Genomic DNA, 15,980 nt, shown 5'->3' on the forward strand with positions numbered 1-15,980 from the left:
TTCAGAGATATTTTGGAAATCTGTCTCTAACTTCGTAAATCTGGTCACCTTTGTAGTTTGATAGAATTATCTCGTCATATGTAGTAGAGCTTGTCTTTCCATAGCTGACATGTCCAATACTTCTAACTAAAACAAAACCCTCACAAGAGAGTGCAATATACTGCAATGGAAAAAGATAATGTCTTTCCCTTCATTGCTAAGTCCAGATTACCACAACACTGCCACCCATAAGGTTTTGGCTCACCACCCCTGACTCATCTTCCATTTTTGAGTAATTTCATTTAATATGCAAGGACTAAAATACATGACCTAATTTAAGTACCTTTAATCCTGTAGATTCTAAATATAGCCAAGAGTTCATTTGCAAAAAACTTACTACGAAATACTTGGGAATTCTTCTTGGTGCAGGGTTATTAAACTGTACATGGTAATTAAGATATTAAAAACACATGCTCCCCAAAGCCACCAGACATTGTAATTATTTTTCAGGCTATTAAGCAAAATGACAGAAGATTTTTTAATGATAAATGTGTTTTGGAATGCATCAGCTAATTCCCTTTTATTTCATGAAATGATGTTTAGCTCCACAGAGTCTAGATCTGGTATTTAAAGACCAACTCACATTGTTAACATGCCATTGTAGACACTCTGTCTTTCACACACACACACATTCTGACTCCATATGGAAATGGCCATTACTAAAGTTCTGCCACGCTAAGTGTGACAGACACTGGGACATAATTCCGTTTGGAAAGGCCTTTTATTTAAATCTGACTCTCAAAAGGGCTCTCCTTTTATTTTGAAATTTTAGATCAATGTTGGCTTTTCTAGCAACCATGGGACGAGGCCAGCGTTTTATGACTCTCGCTGGTTTTACTGTGGGAAGACTATGAAAAAAGTTGCTCCGTGTTTTCTACCATGCCTGAGATTCATGTAAAGATTTTGTTTTTAAATCACATGCTAAGGAATGTCCTGGGTAGTTCTCTGACACTTAACAACTTTACTCTTTAACTTATTAAAAGTTTTAACTTGCTATTTCAAAAGTTAGTGTCTTTTCATGACACAGTGGTCCGGCAGGCACCTTAAAAATACTTTTCAGGGGCTTGCCAAGGGGGATGGAAATGGAGAAATTCTACTGTCTGTCTGATTCACTTTTTACATTTTTTTGACCGTTTCACGTCATTTTATAAATTAGAGACAGCTAATAGAAAGTTTGTGTGCTGTGTATAACTCAAAGCCACATCACAAAGTGTCTCTGTTTCCACACCATCTAGCATGGTGGTTGGTTTTCAAAGAATCTTCCTCTTTAAAAAAATTTTTAATGTTTATTTATTTATTTTGAAAGAGAGAAAGAGGGCGTGAGCAAACGGGGGGAGGGGCAGAGAGAGAGAGAGAGAGAGAGAGAGAGAGAGAGAGAGAGAGAGAGAGAGGAGAGAGAATCCCAAGCAGGCTCCATGCTGCCAGCACAGAGCCTGATGTGGGGCTCGATCTCACGAACCGTGAGCTCGTGACTTGAGCAGAAACCAGGCGTCGGATGCGTAACGGACCGAACCGCCCAGGCACCCCTTGCAGAATCTTCCTAATTGAAGTTTGGTAAACAATACGTTCATCCTTTCTTTGCTGGTGATTTCAGAGCTTCAACCGTGGAAATTACTGTATTAGGGACTCGGAAATTGTCAGACAAATTAAAGAGTTTCAGTTACTTGCACTCCTGCACATCTTCTTTGTCTAGACTCGTTAACCAGAGCAAGGTGTGCTGTGGCCTTAAAGAAGTATAAGGAAAGGCCGCACAGACTGAAATCAGTGGCCCTGGATTGTAGGTCTAGGCCTACCACTTACTACATGTAGGTCACTTAGCCCTTCCGGGGCCCCCAGTTTCTTCATCTGGTAAATGTAGGCAATAAGGCCTGCTTCTCAGAGCCATCGTGAAGATCAGTGTATCTAATGTACGTGAAAGAGCTTTACAGACTGAACTGTGGAGAGCAATTCCATGGCGGAACTGATATCCTTCGCATGGGGTCACGTGGCTAATGTGATCCGAAGACAGGTCGCCTATCTGGCCCCGGAGGAGGGAAACCTTAGGGGTGATGAACGCAAACGTGTTTTCATAGTTTGATGCTTTCATAGCCTAACGGGAACAAGGCAGTAGGACAGAAGAATTGGGTGGGGGGAAGGGCAAGTTGAAGTTCCATCTGCCCAGGCTGGAGGACTGGTGGGAAGAGAACAATCTCTGAAAAGATGAGAGGTTACAAAGTAGAAAGGGGTGACCTGGGAACAGGGTGTTTTAAAAAGAGTGGCAGGGCAGAGAATAAAGTCACAAGACTTGTTCACAAGAGGGTGCTGGGTTAAAGGCTGACCTTGAGCTACAAATCACGGAATCACACGGCTGGAAGGAATCTTAAGAGGCCACCTCGTCCACTCCCCCACCATTCAGCAGGACATTTCAGCCACCCCGAACAGATGAGACTTTATCCAGCTCTGAATGAAAAGCTCAGACACCAAATGGGCAGGTATTGACTGCTCTGGCTTCAACTGTTTACAACAGGCAGGAAACAATTTCTGGAATTTCATTTGAACCTGAACTGAAACTGGCGGCAAACAATAAACAGCTAGATTCTCCTCGGGAACAATAACTGACAGCAGTTTAGGGGCTGCTAAATTCGCACTAACTACAGAGCTACTCTTAAAGAGAGAGAAAACGTCCCCAACGAGGCTAGGTTAGAGGGCAAATGGCCCACAATATCGTCGGGGTAAGAAGGTATTGTGATCGTTCTTGGTGTTTGGGGGGTCTTCTCTCCACGCAGGAGCCTTGGAGCAGAACACTAACAAAAATAAAACTTGTTGTTGTTGTTGTTGTTGTTTGAAAGTAATACGGCCTAGCAAATTTCAGAACTGACGCCGAGGCCTTAAAAGCGTCCAGTTCCTCTGCTAACACACGACAATAAATCCTCACACAAATTGGAAACCGAAAAGGAAATAAAAAGGTCCTCATTTCCAATCGTGGGAATGTTACACATGAACTCTGGCTTAGAAGGAGGAGGGGAGGACATTCCACACCTGCAGGCCTTCCCAGGAAAGGGGCCCAGGCCTGACCCTGAACCCATCCCCTCAAGGTCACACCACGGGACTGTCAATCTGGAAATAATGTTACTTTATTCCCTTAGTGAGTATATTATTTCCAGTGCTATCAACAGCAAGTATAACCTGAAAGGAGGCAGCTGAGAATTTCCATGTGAGAAAGTGAAGAGTTATTTCGGGAAGTGCTCATAAATGGCCGAGCTGCAGTCCATCTGGATGGACACACATGGGCGTACCTACCTAGATAGACAGAAGTAAGTAGCCCTGCATCTACAGATGCGCCTTCTGGAGCATCCTACTGGAGTTTCATAGACACGGCACCCAGCGAGGGGCCTAGGAAAACAACATTGTACTCCGGGACTCGCCACTCACTTACATGTGAACCTGGGCAAGTTAACTTGATTCTATCCCCCACCCCCCACCCCCGCTCCCCGCTTCCAATCACTAAAACTTTAGGTCAGTTTAGTGAGGCATTCAGTGAATCCAGATGTTTGGCAGTGTATGGGAAGCAACATCTGGATGATTGATCGCATTTTCAACTGAACTCACCGGACGTTTTGGCAGCATGCCCACACAGCCTTCACTGGCTTGCTGCCTCAGTTTCCCTAGCCACAAAAAGGGACAAAGATTATTTATCATTTACCCCGCAGGGTCAGTAAGGATGAGGCAATGTCCAAAGGTCACAATGAGTTCTCGAAAAGAATGATTCTGTGACGGTACTCTATCTTATACTGTTCCAGGTTGAATACTTTTCCCAATGTAACCAGTTAGACGTTTAGAACAAGAAATCACTTTGAAAAATGCCTAAATGCTATACAGATTTGACACATCATCATCATCTTCTTCGCCGTCATTACTGCCATCCTAACATTCTTCCTCGACTTTCCTAAAATGTCTCACTTTCAGATTGAATCACAGCCAAAATACAAATTCTATCGAAGGTCTGAAAACAAATGTGTTTTGCCATGTAAAGCAAGACGGATGAGAAGAAGAACTCAGTGTGGGTGTTTGGAGCCCAACCAATTTTAACAGCTCTACTTAAACAGGTAAAACTGGTCTATCAATGAGAATTAATCGGTTGCTCAATGGTATTTGTAAGGGAACCAAAAATGTTCACATACGCATTTACTGCAGAGGTGGGAGAAAGAAACTGTAAAGGTGACTTTTCGACTCTCACGATATACACCTCCCTACCTATGAAGTGGTTTCAGCTCTTGTGGCTGGAAGTCAGAGGAAAGGCACAGAAGGAAACAGTACGGAGGAGGAAGAGACACATCAAAGGGATCGACAACCACACAAATTGGGGGAGCAGATTAGACGGGCAAAAAGTACTGGCATACCGCTCCCCTTCAAACTCAAGTCCTGCCTGCAGAGGAAATCCTGAATTATAATAGTCTTAACTGCCACGTATTATCTGTCATGCACATGCAATTATATACATTTGTGTATATATGAAAAATATATAGAATATATAAAATACGTTACACGTGTCCTTTAGTCAAGTTTTCTACAACGCGGGGGGGGGGGGACAGATAAAATTTCGAATCCTCACGATAACCTTCTAAGAGAGGTTTTGATATCTTTCTATAGTACGGATGAGAAGACTAAAGCTCGGGTCGAATGACTTGCCCCAGGTTATACACCTAGTAAGATCCACAGCCAAATTCAGATCCATCTGGATCCAAAGCCTATGCTCTTCCCACTACCCCACACGGTCTCCCATAGGATTAATATCAAACGTGCAAAGTCTTTGCCGAAAGGCTGTAAGTATTTTTAGTGACCATTGGATCACATAGGAGCCCATGTCTGACACAGCATTTCCTTTAACCACGGTGGAGGTCCCTGCTCGGGCCCTTGATCTTTCCTGGGACTGCTGCTCCCTCTCTTGTCTCTACGCACTCATTGTTTATGACAGCTCTTGGCACTTGCCCCCTGTGCGTTCCTTCTTCCCCTAGCCTGGCCCCCCTCAGGCCTACACAAACCAGCCAGAACCGACGCACAAAAACCCTCTTCTGGCTCCTCATCACAGGCTGCCTCTTACCTTTAAGCACTTTCTGTGCTTGGGCTTCCCCACCAAGGAAGCTGTGAATACAGAGGACTAGACTTCTTATGAATCCCAAAGCCCCTGGCACTTGGCTGAGCACATAGCAGGTGTCCCTTAAGGTTCGTTGACCGAAGAGATCTACTGATAGTATTCTTTTAGGATTAGGGGCACAGTGACAGCGCCTGAGAGTTTGGCGTCACCAGTGTTGGGACCTCACCAGTTGAGTGGAGCCACCCAGATACAGCTGGTCAGAGATCATTTGGAAATCATTCAGAGGACAAATACTGCTATTGTCCCCAGGTAAAGCACATCATGCCCTCGATGTCCAGCCAGAAGTGGTCTACATTGTGCTCTGACCCCCTCAGAGATGCGTTTGGAAAGAATCCTACTATCTTTCACCAGGCTTCGTAGAACGTAGTGAGGTTGTGATGTCACAGAAAGAAGGATCTTTTAGGCCAATACTGTCATTGTCACATGCTTAGCAGCGCTGACGACTATTTATTAAGTGCTCACTGGGTACAGAGCACATTATTGGGCACTGGAGGAGTCCCACCCAAGTGTGTTGTAAATATTTTCACAAAGCCATTTGCAGTGAAATATACCACTGTTAGAAAGCCCTTCCTAACATTTTCTAAGAACCACAAAAATGTCATTGCTAACCTTCGTATTAAAAAACAAAACCATGCCAATGTCTTCATACAGAAACCTCTGTTCTTGCATAGGATTTTAGTCGCATTAAAGTTCTTCCTAAGCTACAAATAGAAGTCAGTGGGTGCCAGGGCCCTCCCACCCATGGATCACGGAGCAGGAACACTGTCACTCTGGTAAACGGTGGCACTTTGGGTGGCATTTTTTTTTTATTGTGGCCACAAAGCAATCACAAGCAGATGGTACAACTAACTTCTATTTGTGTCTTAGTTACTAAACGCCTCATGAGAGGAAAAACTCTGTGTACAGGTCAAGGGAATCTGTGGGTGTCTCTGTGCATGGCAGTGAGTCAGAAGTTGGCAAGGGTGCAGTGAAGCTGGTCTTCTAGTATCTTCCTAGTGGCGGTGAAAGCTGATATCTCCCCATTGGAAAGCAATTTGGAAACATGTACTACAATGCTCACATCCTTTAACCCGGTAATTCCAATATTTTAAGAAAATGATCTAAGATAGGAAGAAAGCACCAGGCGTGAAGAGGTAGCTTTGTTTATGACGGTAAAAAATTTGAAGCAATCTCAATGTCCAGCAAAAGCAAGCTAATTAAATATGATGAATACTTAAATAAATCTTAAGCAGCCACAAAAAATGATTAATATGAAGATTTGTCACAACAAGAAAAAGTGCTTCCAATATAGTGCTAATTTTAAGAACTATAAATCACTTGCGCAGCTCCGATTATGTAAAAAGTCTGTGTGACTGTGGTTTTCTGAACAAATATTAGAAAAGAACAGGTAAAAATGAAAACAGGATAGAGCAGTGGGATTGTGAGAAATATTTTCCCCTCCATTTTCCGAGTTTTCTCTAATATTACAAAATTACCTTCATAATTTAAAAGTGGAGCGAAGGGGCGCCTGGCTGGCTCAGTCAGAAGAGCGTGCGACTCTCGGTCTCAGGGTCGTGGGTTCGAGCCCCACACTGGGCACAGAGCTTACCAAAACTAAATACGTAAACTTAATAAAATAAAATAAAACAAAATAAAAACGGGGTGAAAAACAAGGGTCAGAAGTCCTTGTTAACAGAAAGAATCTTTGACGAAAATGCAGCAACACAGTCCCGCCCTCATTTATTCCCATTTCCATTTTTGTCCAATGTATCACTTACCTGGTTAATGTGCTTCAGTTTGTCAATGATTTGACTGACCACTGGCTCGGGGCCCTTCATTTTCAGCTCGTGGAGGTTGAACTGATTTTTCATGCCATTCCTCGCTGCCTTCTGGCTATATCTGGAAAGGGGAAAGTAGAGAAAAGCTTTGTCACAGGAGAGTCCCGAGCCAAATAAAAGCTAACTATACGTGGCACCAGTGGTCAAGCTGACCACAAGCTCTGTTCAGCCTTTTAAACCATGGGATGACCCCATGGTGCAAAAGTAAACCGCTCAAGATACAGTCTATTTGCAATGGAGAACATTCACTCAGCAGCCAACAAACATTGATTCAACATTCTTTTTTTTGCTAGGAGGTGGGGATACAACAATGACCAACACAAAGTCTCCGCCCTTATTGTATTCTGGATCTAGGGTGGTGTCCAGAAGAGCAAGGGCCAAAGGCAGCTCAGAGAGATGAGAGCCACGTTAAGGGAGGTCCTGGGCCTCGGTTAGGGGGGCACGCAGAAGGGACCTTAAGTCTGAGTGTGCTTTCCACTTAGTGGAAAAAGAAAGGCGCTTGCCTGTTCTTTACCTCTTCGGTCTCCTCCACTTCCTCCTCTCACCATTTCCTGAGGGCTTTGGACCCCGGGTTTCTTTTCAGGAGGCATTCCCAAGTCATGCGCAACATAAATTCGCCCCTCACCTTCTACACCCCCCCCCCACCCCGCCCAATTATAACAGAATAGTCAGGGTGAGGGCAAATTCATGTTTCTTTTATTCACATTTCATTTTATTAAATTTTTTTAATGTTGATTTATTTTTGAGAGAGGAAGAGAGACAAAGCGCGAGTGGGGAAGGGGCAGAGAGAGAGACACAGAATCCGAAGCGGGCTCCGGGCTCCAGGCTCCAGGCTCTGTGCTGTCAGCACAGAGCCCGATGTGGGGCTCGAACTCATGAACCATGAGATCATGACCTGAGCCGAAGTTGGACACTTAACCAACTGAGCCACCCACGTGCCCCTTAATCCCATTTTATTGTATGCTGGGTTTTTTTTTTAATGTTTATTTATTTTTGAGAGAGACAGCACAAGCAGGGGAGGGGCAGAGAGAGAGGGAGACACAGAATCCAAAGCGGGCTCCAGGCTCCAGGCTCTGTGCTGTCAGTACAGAGCCCGACACGGGGCTCGAACTCACAAACTGTGAGACCGTGACCTGAGCCGAAGTTGGACACTTAACCGACTAAGCCACCCAGGTGCCCCTTCATCACATTTTAAATTACAAAAATAATAATGTTCATCGTAAACGATTCAAACAGTACAGGAATAAACAAAGCATAAAGTAAAAGTTCCCCACCATCCTATCCTTCCAGAGAGAAGCATGGCTAACAGTTTCATATGTATTCTTCTAGGGGTTTCTACACACTTTTAGTAACACATAATTTTAACCCAAATCGGAAGCATACTAGTCATGCTGAGTCGCAGCTTTTTATCACTTAATGTATATCGTGGACATAGTTCCATGTCACAACACACATGTCTTGTTGTCATTCTTCTGTGTGGCTATGTCATAATTTATTTATCCAACCCCTGATGAACAAATGAGTCACTTCTAATAATGTGCTAATATAAACAACAATGCAAAGAAGATCCTTGTATACCAGTCTTTGCACATTTGCATGAATACCTATAAAGGATAATTTCCTAGGCTTTAATCACCTCCTGTTTCTAATCCCAAATTACAACATGCAATAAGTAATATTACCGTATTACTGTATAGCACTTTACAAGGCAGTTTCTTATCATCCAGCTGGCTTGAGTTTCTCAACCACACCGCGAGGTGGGTGGGGCAGACATCTTTATCATTTATTACCGAAAATTCCACAACTTCTGAAGACACTGATCTGGTTCTGTTAGGTGTTCCCTTCCATGATACAATGTATCTGCCAGTATGAAAGACATGCTTTGAAAAACATGTGTGGGGGCAGAGGAGGTCAGGACATCTAGTTCTGACTTTCGTAATGAAAAGTTGCCCTCTGAAAAGGAAAATACTTTTTTTAAGTAACCTCTACGCCAAACGTGGGGCTCGAACTCACAACCCCAAGATCAAGAGTCGTGCGCTCTACCACCTGAGCCCGCCAGCAAAATATTTTGTGGTAAAGTTGAAGAGAACATTTGACTGCATTTCTTCTGAAATGATAGCCTAACCTATTCGGCTTATTTCACTTTGAACGTTAGTGAATAGACAAATCACTGGCCATCGAATACCAATTGCCTTTGGGGGCTATGCTAGAGAAACGCAAAGCAGCATTCTTTATTTATATATCTTGTGGCAATCGGCTTACTAGTCTCCTCTTTTACGTCCACATAATGCTGTTTAAATACCACCTCCCTCCTGATGATAGCAGCAACTTCACTGTCCCTTTCTTTGCACCTACTGACACCTGAAGCAGAGACCCTATTCACAGATAAAGAGGTAGGGCTATTATAAATCTTCGGAAATGAACTTCAGGAATGCATCCCCAGAGACATTTCTGTGGGTTTATTCATATCGAAGCTTGCCGGCCACTTTCATGCCTGCTCCTACAAAACAAAGGTCTTCCTGAAGTTTACGATCCTCATTGGAATAGCGTAAAGACATCTGCCAACGTAGCAATTTTGTCCTATACTTACTCTTCCAAATCATCTATAAATATGAAATCAAATTAGTCCCGGAGCTGATCCCTTGTAGCCCTCCAGTATTCTTTTCTGCCATTCAGAAAAGCGTCCCTTTCACTCTATTTTTGTTTGTTTGTTTCTTTGTTTCTTATCTCCAAGCCACGGATCAGGAGCCAGGACAAAACACTGCTCTCCAATCCCTTGGTGACTCAATTTCGTAAAAACAGCTTTGGGTTGAAAAGCTTGCCAAACTTTTTGAAAGTCGAAATAGCATCCACTGTTCCGCTCTATCCATGTGCTATTTAAATCCTCAGAGGACTTTAGTAAATTAAGCATGGTTTCTGGTTACAGAAGTGTTAGGAAGAGCTGGCCTGTGGCTTAGACCTAAAACTTGCCTTTATTTTACGTATTCTGCAAAGCAGTAACCAAAAGTACCGATCCGACGGATTCTCATAGCGGCTAAAATTTCGTGGGATTGTTTTAAACCGCGGGGTCCTTGTCCTCTCTCCCCTGTTCTCCTTAGCCAGTCAAATTATGGAATGGAATCTTAAAAGCAATGAGTGTTGTAATGGAATATCATGCAGACGTTAAAAGAACCCAGTCGATCTATGGGCGGGGACACGGAACCAAATCCAAGATACGCTGTCACAGATACAAGCAGTGGTCACGAACGTACAGTGTGATCCCATTTGGGGTAAAAATGGTCATGCGTATGCATCACTCGCCTATGCCTTATGCGTGTTCAAATACAGAACATTTTTCAGAAACGGTAATAGCAGTTACCTCTGGTGAGCAAGGGGCGATATTGGGGAACTGTGAATTTTTTCTTTTACGTTCTTCCATATCTTTTACTTTTTAAATCTTTATAAAAATTTAATTTTTAATGATTGAAATTTTATCTAGTAATGTTCTTTTTTTATTAAAATTTCTTAATGTTTATTTATTTTTGAGAGAGAGAGAGAGAGAGAGAGAGAGACAGAGCAGGAGCGGGGGAGGAAACAGAGAGAGGGAGACACAGAATCCAAAGCAGACTCCAGGCTCTGGGCTGTCAGCATAGAGCCCAGCACGGGGCTCGAACCCGCGAACTGGGAAATTATGACCTGAGCCGAAGACGGACACTTAACTGACTGAGCCACCCAGGCGGCCCAGGAGTTAATTTTCGTAAAGAGTTATGTCGGCCACGACTAGCAGCCCAGCCTAAAGGTGACTTCTGATGTCAGAACAGATATTTACAGAATGCAACATGCACGATGTCACCCCAGAACACCTTCAAACCTCAGATGCTCATCATCAGGTCACGAACTCTGCTTTGTTAGGTTAAACACCGCCTGTGCGTTTTCTCCTCTTCAACGAGCTAACTCCAACCGGCTTATTTCAAAAGGACAGTAGATCAGTGAGGCTGTGAATATGGATGTACATTATTATGAGTACCTTCTCTCAGAAGGAAGCAGAAAAGTTGTTCAAGGTCTTGCTCACCTTCCCCGCAGGGGCCTAAAAGACCTTTCCTGAAAGGAACCGAGGGCCTCCGTGAACCACTCTGATTCATCCTGACCCGTGGCCCTTGTGTGTAACTGGATCGTGAGGAGTGTCCTACTTGCTCCCGTTCTTATGTGCATTCCATTCGCCAGCCCATAAAGTCTGTGAGGTCTTCGAGGGCAGAGGCTTGGTTAGTTCTCTTTCGTGCTACCCAAAGCACCTCGCGGTACTTACAATCACGATAGCAGTCAGAACCGAACGCTTTCTGTGCCAGGTACGATTCGCAGCGCTAAGAAAAAAGAAAACGTGTACTATCTCACTGACTCCTCCGAACAACCCAATGAGACAGACACTATTATTTTCCTTGGAGTTTTTAAAAAATGCTTACGTATTTTGAGAGAGAAAGAGAGAGAGCGTGTACACACGCATGTGTAAGCGGGGTGGGGGGGGCAGAGAGAGAGAGAGAGAGAGAGAGAGAGAGAGAGGGAGAGAATCCCCAGCAGGCTCTGCGCTCTCAGCACAGAGCCCAACCTGAGGCTCAATCCCATGAACTGTGAGATCGTGACTGAAGCTGAAACCAGGAGTCGCGTGCTTAACCGACTGAGCCACCCAGGTGCCCCAAGACAGACACTATTATTATCAGCCCTGTTTTACAGATGAGGAAACTGGGGTGCATAGCAGTGAAGTCACCTGCCCAAGAACGCTGGAGTTTGCAACCTTTGGCTGCCTCTGTGACCTTTAAGATTTTAGTTTTTTACGTAATCTCTACGCCCAGCCTGGGGCTTGAAATCACAACCCCGAGGCTGACAGTCACACGCTCCACTGGAAGGCAGCCCTAGCTACCTCTGTTCTTTTTTTTTTTTTTAAGTTTATTTATTTTGAGAGAGAGAGAGAGAGAGAATGCACACGAGCACGAGCAGGGGGAGGGGCAGAGAGACGGAATCCCAAGCAGGCCCCACACTGTCAGCGCAGAGCTCGGCGTGGGGCACGATCCCGTGAACGGTGAGATCATGACCTGAGCCAAAATCAAGAGTCAGACACTTAACCGACTGAGCCGCCCACGTGCCCCAACTGCCTCTGTTCCTAACCACTGTGCCACTACTGCTCCCTTAGAGATGGTCCACGCGGACTAGACATGTGCCATTTCCTCGTCACACAGCTCCACTGTATGACACAATTCACGGGCTACCCGCGAGGCTCCTCAAGGCTCACCACGGGGCACGCGACGGCAGTTCTCCTCACCTACTCCGCAGACCCCCGAGCTTGCCCTCGAAAACCCTCGGGGAGAAGCCCTGTGTATGGAGTTGCTTCTCCTAAACACAGACCCAACAGTGTCGCTATTCGGCGAAATATACGCGTCCTTGGGAGATAACGGTGTTGAGGTCAGAGAAGCAAAAAATCCACCAGCACCATACCACGAGACAAGCACCAAAGGTGACTTGAAACCTCCGAGGAAAACAGGAAAACGAATGCAAGAGAATGTTGTGTTCAATGACTCCCCGCCTTCGGCACCTTGGCTACAGAAATGTGACATACGTGATGTGCCCCGGGGAATTTTATGTAACACGCATGCTCTGGGCTTCAAGCCCAGAGGGACTCGGTTACGGGTGTCTCCATAGTTTGGCATTAATTAATTAGTTAATTAATGCAGCACTTCATTTCCGTCCTCTCCCTCTGTGCCACGGGCATACGTGGTTCCTGAGAGGCTCTGAATGAGGACAAGCCATTGAAGCGCGGATCCTCACCCACAGACGGCCCAGAGTGTCGGGAATGGGGAGGCTGCGGGCCATGGAGGATTTTAACGATGAGTTAGCTACTTAGTGACACTCATCTGTAATTAGATTAATTGTCCTCTCTCAGGAATACTGCTTCCTTCCTAAGCTTTGACGTGGCTCTGGCAGTGAATACCGGCCAGCAGAGAAGAAAAAATGAACGGGGAGAGGAGGTTCCTATCCCCGGAATCTAAAGTTTTCTTAACTGGACATGCTCCATGCGATCTGAGAAGCGTCACCTTTAAGCATTACACGTGGTGCCTTTGCCTTCTCTCCTCCACTTGGGTATCTGCTTAGCACAAAAGTGAATGCCATAATGCCAAGAAAACCCTATTCGTGAAGTGAAAAGGGGGACATGCTTCTGTTCAGGCAGATTGGTCAGGGATGGGGGAGGAGGGGGGAGACCGGTGCAAAAGCCATAAAGAGAAAAGGAACCTAATTAAAACAGGACATCTGGGCATGCTTGTCTTGGGACAGTTGAAGCAAAGAGAGCACTTGTAGAAGAGGAATAGAGTCAAACAAGCGTAAAATGGGCGATCTTTTCTTCCCATTTCTGTGCTGGCTGAGGCAGCAAGGGTGTAGTGGAAAGAAATCAATGAATTCAAATGTAGAAAACACTGCAAATGGAAGCACTCTTAACAGATCATCTTGTCCCATCCACTCATTGGTAGGTGAAGACACTGAGACCCAGAGAGGGGCTTTTCTAACAAGCACAAGTTGTTAGTATCACAATCCCCCCTTTAGAAGAAATTCCATTCTTTGAAAGGTTCCTGAAATGCACATTGCTGATTTCAAACATGGCTAGCACTGATATAAGACAGGGAGGCTGCTAGAAAATTCACTTTCCTTCTTCCCCTAGGCATTAGAATGGTAGCAAGTGTTTCAGAGCAAGTCTTAGAAGGACTGACTCTCTCCCCCGCCCAAAATATGTGATTTTACAAAAGCTTAATTTGCTGCCAGATTATATAGAGATCTACGAGTAAGTTATAGAGCTCACATTCTCAGAGCGCCATCTTATGGAAAGATTGCGGTATTGCATGCAGCCCCTGATTTATCAGCTGGTTTCTCTGCAAAGTACTCCAGCCACAATAATCACTGTGGAAAAATGGGATAATTGAAAGAGTATAAATAGCTTTCAAAACAAACTAGAGCATCGTATTAAGAGGCCTAAGAAAATGTTCTTCTTTCTATCCAACACGCAGTCTTAATTCACATAAATGAACAGAAAAATAAAGCAAAGGTAAGAATAGCTGAGTTTTGCAAATGCATTTAATAGAGCTAGCAACAGTTTGCTTCTTATTTATTTATGCACGTATTTAAAGGAAAATATTTTCTATATTTCTCGGCACAGCAGTACCACTGGAGAGCAAATTTCAAGCAGGAGAGTGCCAGAAACATGTATCCACCATACTCCACGAAGTACCTCTGTCCTCAAACAATAGCCTTTCAGCGATTAATTACAAATACATTTCAACAGAAAGGAAGCAAAAGCTAGAGAAGAAACCAGAGAGATGTGAACAATCTACATCTCATTGAGTGGGCATTAGCTATAGAAGGGAATAACTGTATTGGAATCTGTTTTGTTTTTTTAACCTAGTTTCAAACCTCCCTGTGAGGAGGGACTACAAGATTGGTCTTGGAATATAATCAAGAAGTCATTTAAACCTATAGAAGTGAAGAATATTTTCCAGATGGTGAGGAAAGCGTGAGAAGTTGAGAATCACCCGCCCCAGGGAGAAGAGTCTGGCTGTGGGGAGCAGCCCCCCTGCAGAGAAGGGAAGGTAGAGAGAAAATGGGGGAGACGGGATCACCTGAACGTTTGTCTAAAGAAGCAAACTCTGCAGACGAACCTCGAGGTGAGGAGAGAGAAAAGTAAGAAAGGAGGCCAAAGTGATTCTTGTGAGAAAGACTCCAGGATAGGCAGGGCCTGGTGTGCGGGGACACCGGTGACAACTGCCTTCTGGGCCGTGAGCCCAACCACCTGACGAGTCAGGATGCGAGGCCAGGACCAGCGGCACCGCTGAAGGGTTCTCTGGGGGGTGTCCTTGAGGGAGGACACATCGAGCAGGAGAGGACCTGGGCCCAGTTTAACTCTTACAAAACCAGAAAGCGATATATAACTCAGAAGCTCAGTAACTGGGGGGTAGGGATGTAACAGAACCCTGTGTGCAGTGGGGATTTATTATTCAATCACCCCGAACTCATTTATCAAGTCCCTCTAGACCAGAGAGCTAGCCCAGAAAACCAGATGTTTTCTTGTCCCACTGGAATTAAGCCAAAAGGAAATGATCTTTACCTGTTTTTAAGTTAGTTCTTTTTTTAAGTTAGATTTTAACTCATGGGAATGAATATCAGAGTTGGAAAGAGCCCTTGAAATCATTTAGTCCCACGCCCTCCTCTTACACATGGGCAAACTAGGGCCCAGAGGGACCAAGCAGTAGCCGTTCAAGCTATTATTGGCATCGGTGCTGGTGGGACTTAAATGGGGCTGTAACTCTCCCCCAAATAGAAGAGCCGAGCACAAGGAGTCAGGCCACGGGTCACATACCTCAACGACATCTGAGAGCTTACGAAGACTGCGAGTACAAAATGCGCTTCAGAAGGGCTGGGACACGCGGCGGCAGAAAGAGCACTGGCTTCGTGGTCAAGACATAGGTTCAAAAGCTGGTTCCACCACGTAACCGTGCGCCTTTTGACAAACGATGAAACCCTGCTGGGCTTCGAGTTTCCTCATCTGTAAAATGGGGATGATGCCACCTGCATTGTCGAGAGGACTACCTGATATCCCGAATGCCAGTAAATTAGGATAACATAGGCAATGTGCTTCCAACGGTGGCCAGCATGTCTGGATGAGGGTTGTTATCACGTGAATGCACTGAACGCAGCGCCCGATGTGCAGGAGGTGTTCAAGAAATGTTATTTGTGGAGGACTTCCTGAGACAGGATGAATAAACCTCGCAATGAATAGTCAGGGCAAAGCTTCAGATCCACCCAGGCCTGCGCTGCAGAGACTTAGGATAATGGAAGAGTCTCCATTGTGTTAAGTATGCCCCCGCTAAAGCATGAGTCCATGCAGGGGTACCAGCGGTTTAGGATGAGGGAAGAATGGGCAAGGCCGAAAGCACTAGAGCTTTCTTTCGTGTTATGATTGCGCAGTGATGTGTGTG

The 15,980-nt window shown here is 44.9% G+C and overlaps 1 protein-coding gene and 1 non-coding gene across 2 annotated transcripts in view; one reads left to right on the plus strand and one right to left on the minus strand.

Moving 5' to 3' along the window:
* GPC3 (glypican 3) overlaps nucleotides 1-15,980 on the minus strand; it is a 419,817-nt gene that overhangs the window by 91,705 nt on the left and 312,132 nt on the right. The window contains exon 6 of the mRNA XM_047844910.1: nucleotides 6,931-7,051. Within this exon, the coding sequence (XP_047700866.1) occupies nucleotides 6,931-7,051 (121 nt within the window). The remainder of the gene's footprint in view (nucleotides 1-6,930; nucleotides 7,052-15,980) is intronic.
* Nucleotides 6,679-6,751, plus strand: TRNAE-CUC (transfer RNA glutamic acid (anticodon CUC)). Its single transcript has one exon. It is a non-coding gene; the product is annotated as a tRNA-Glu (tRNA).

The sequence above is a fragment of the Prionailurus viverrinus genome, chromosome X (assembly GCF_022837055.1).
Source record: "Prionailurus viverrinus isolate Anna chromosome X, UM_Priviv_1.0, whole genome shotgun sequence".
NCBI lineage: Eukaryota > Metazoa > Chordata > Mammalia > Carnivora > Felidae > Prionailurus > Prionailurus viverrinus.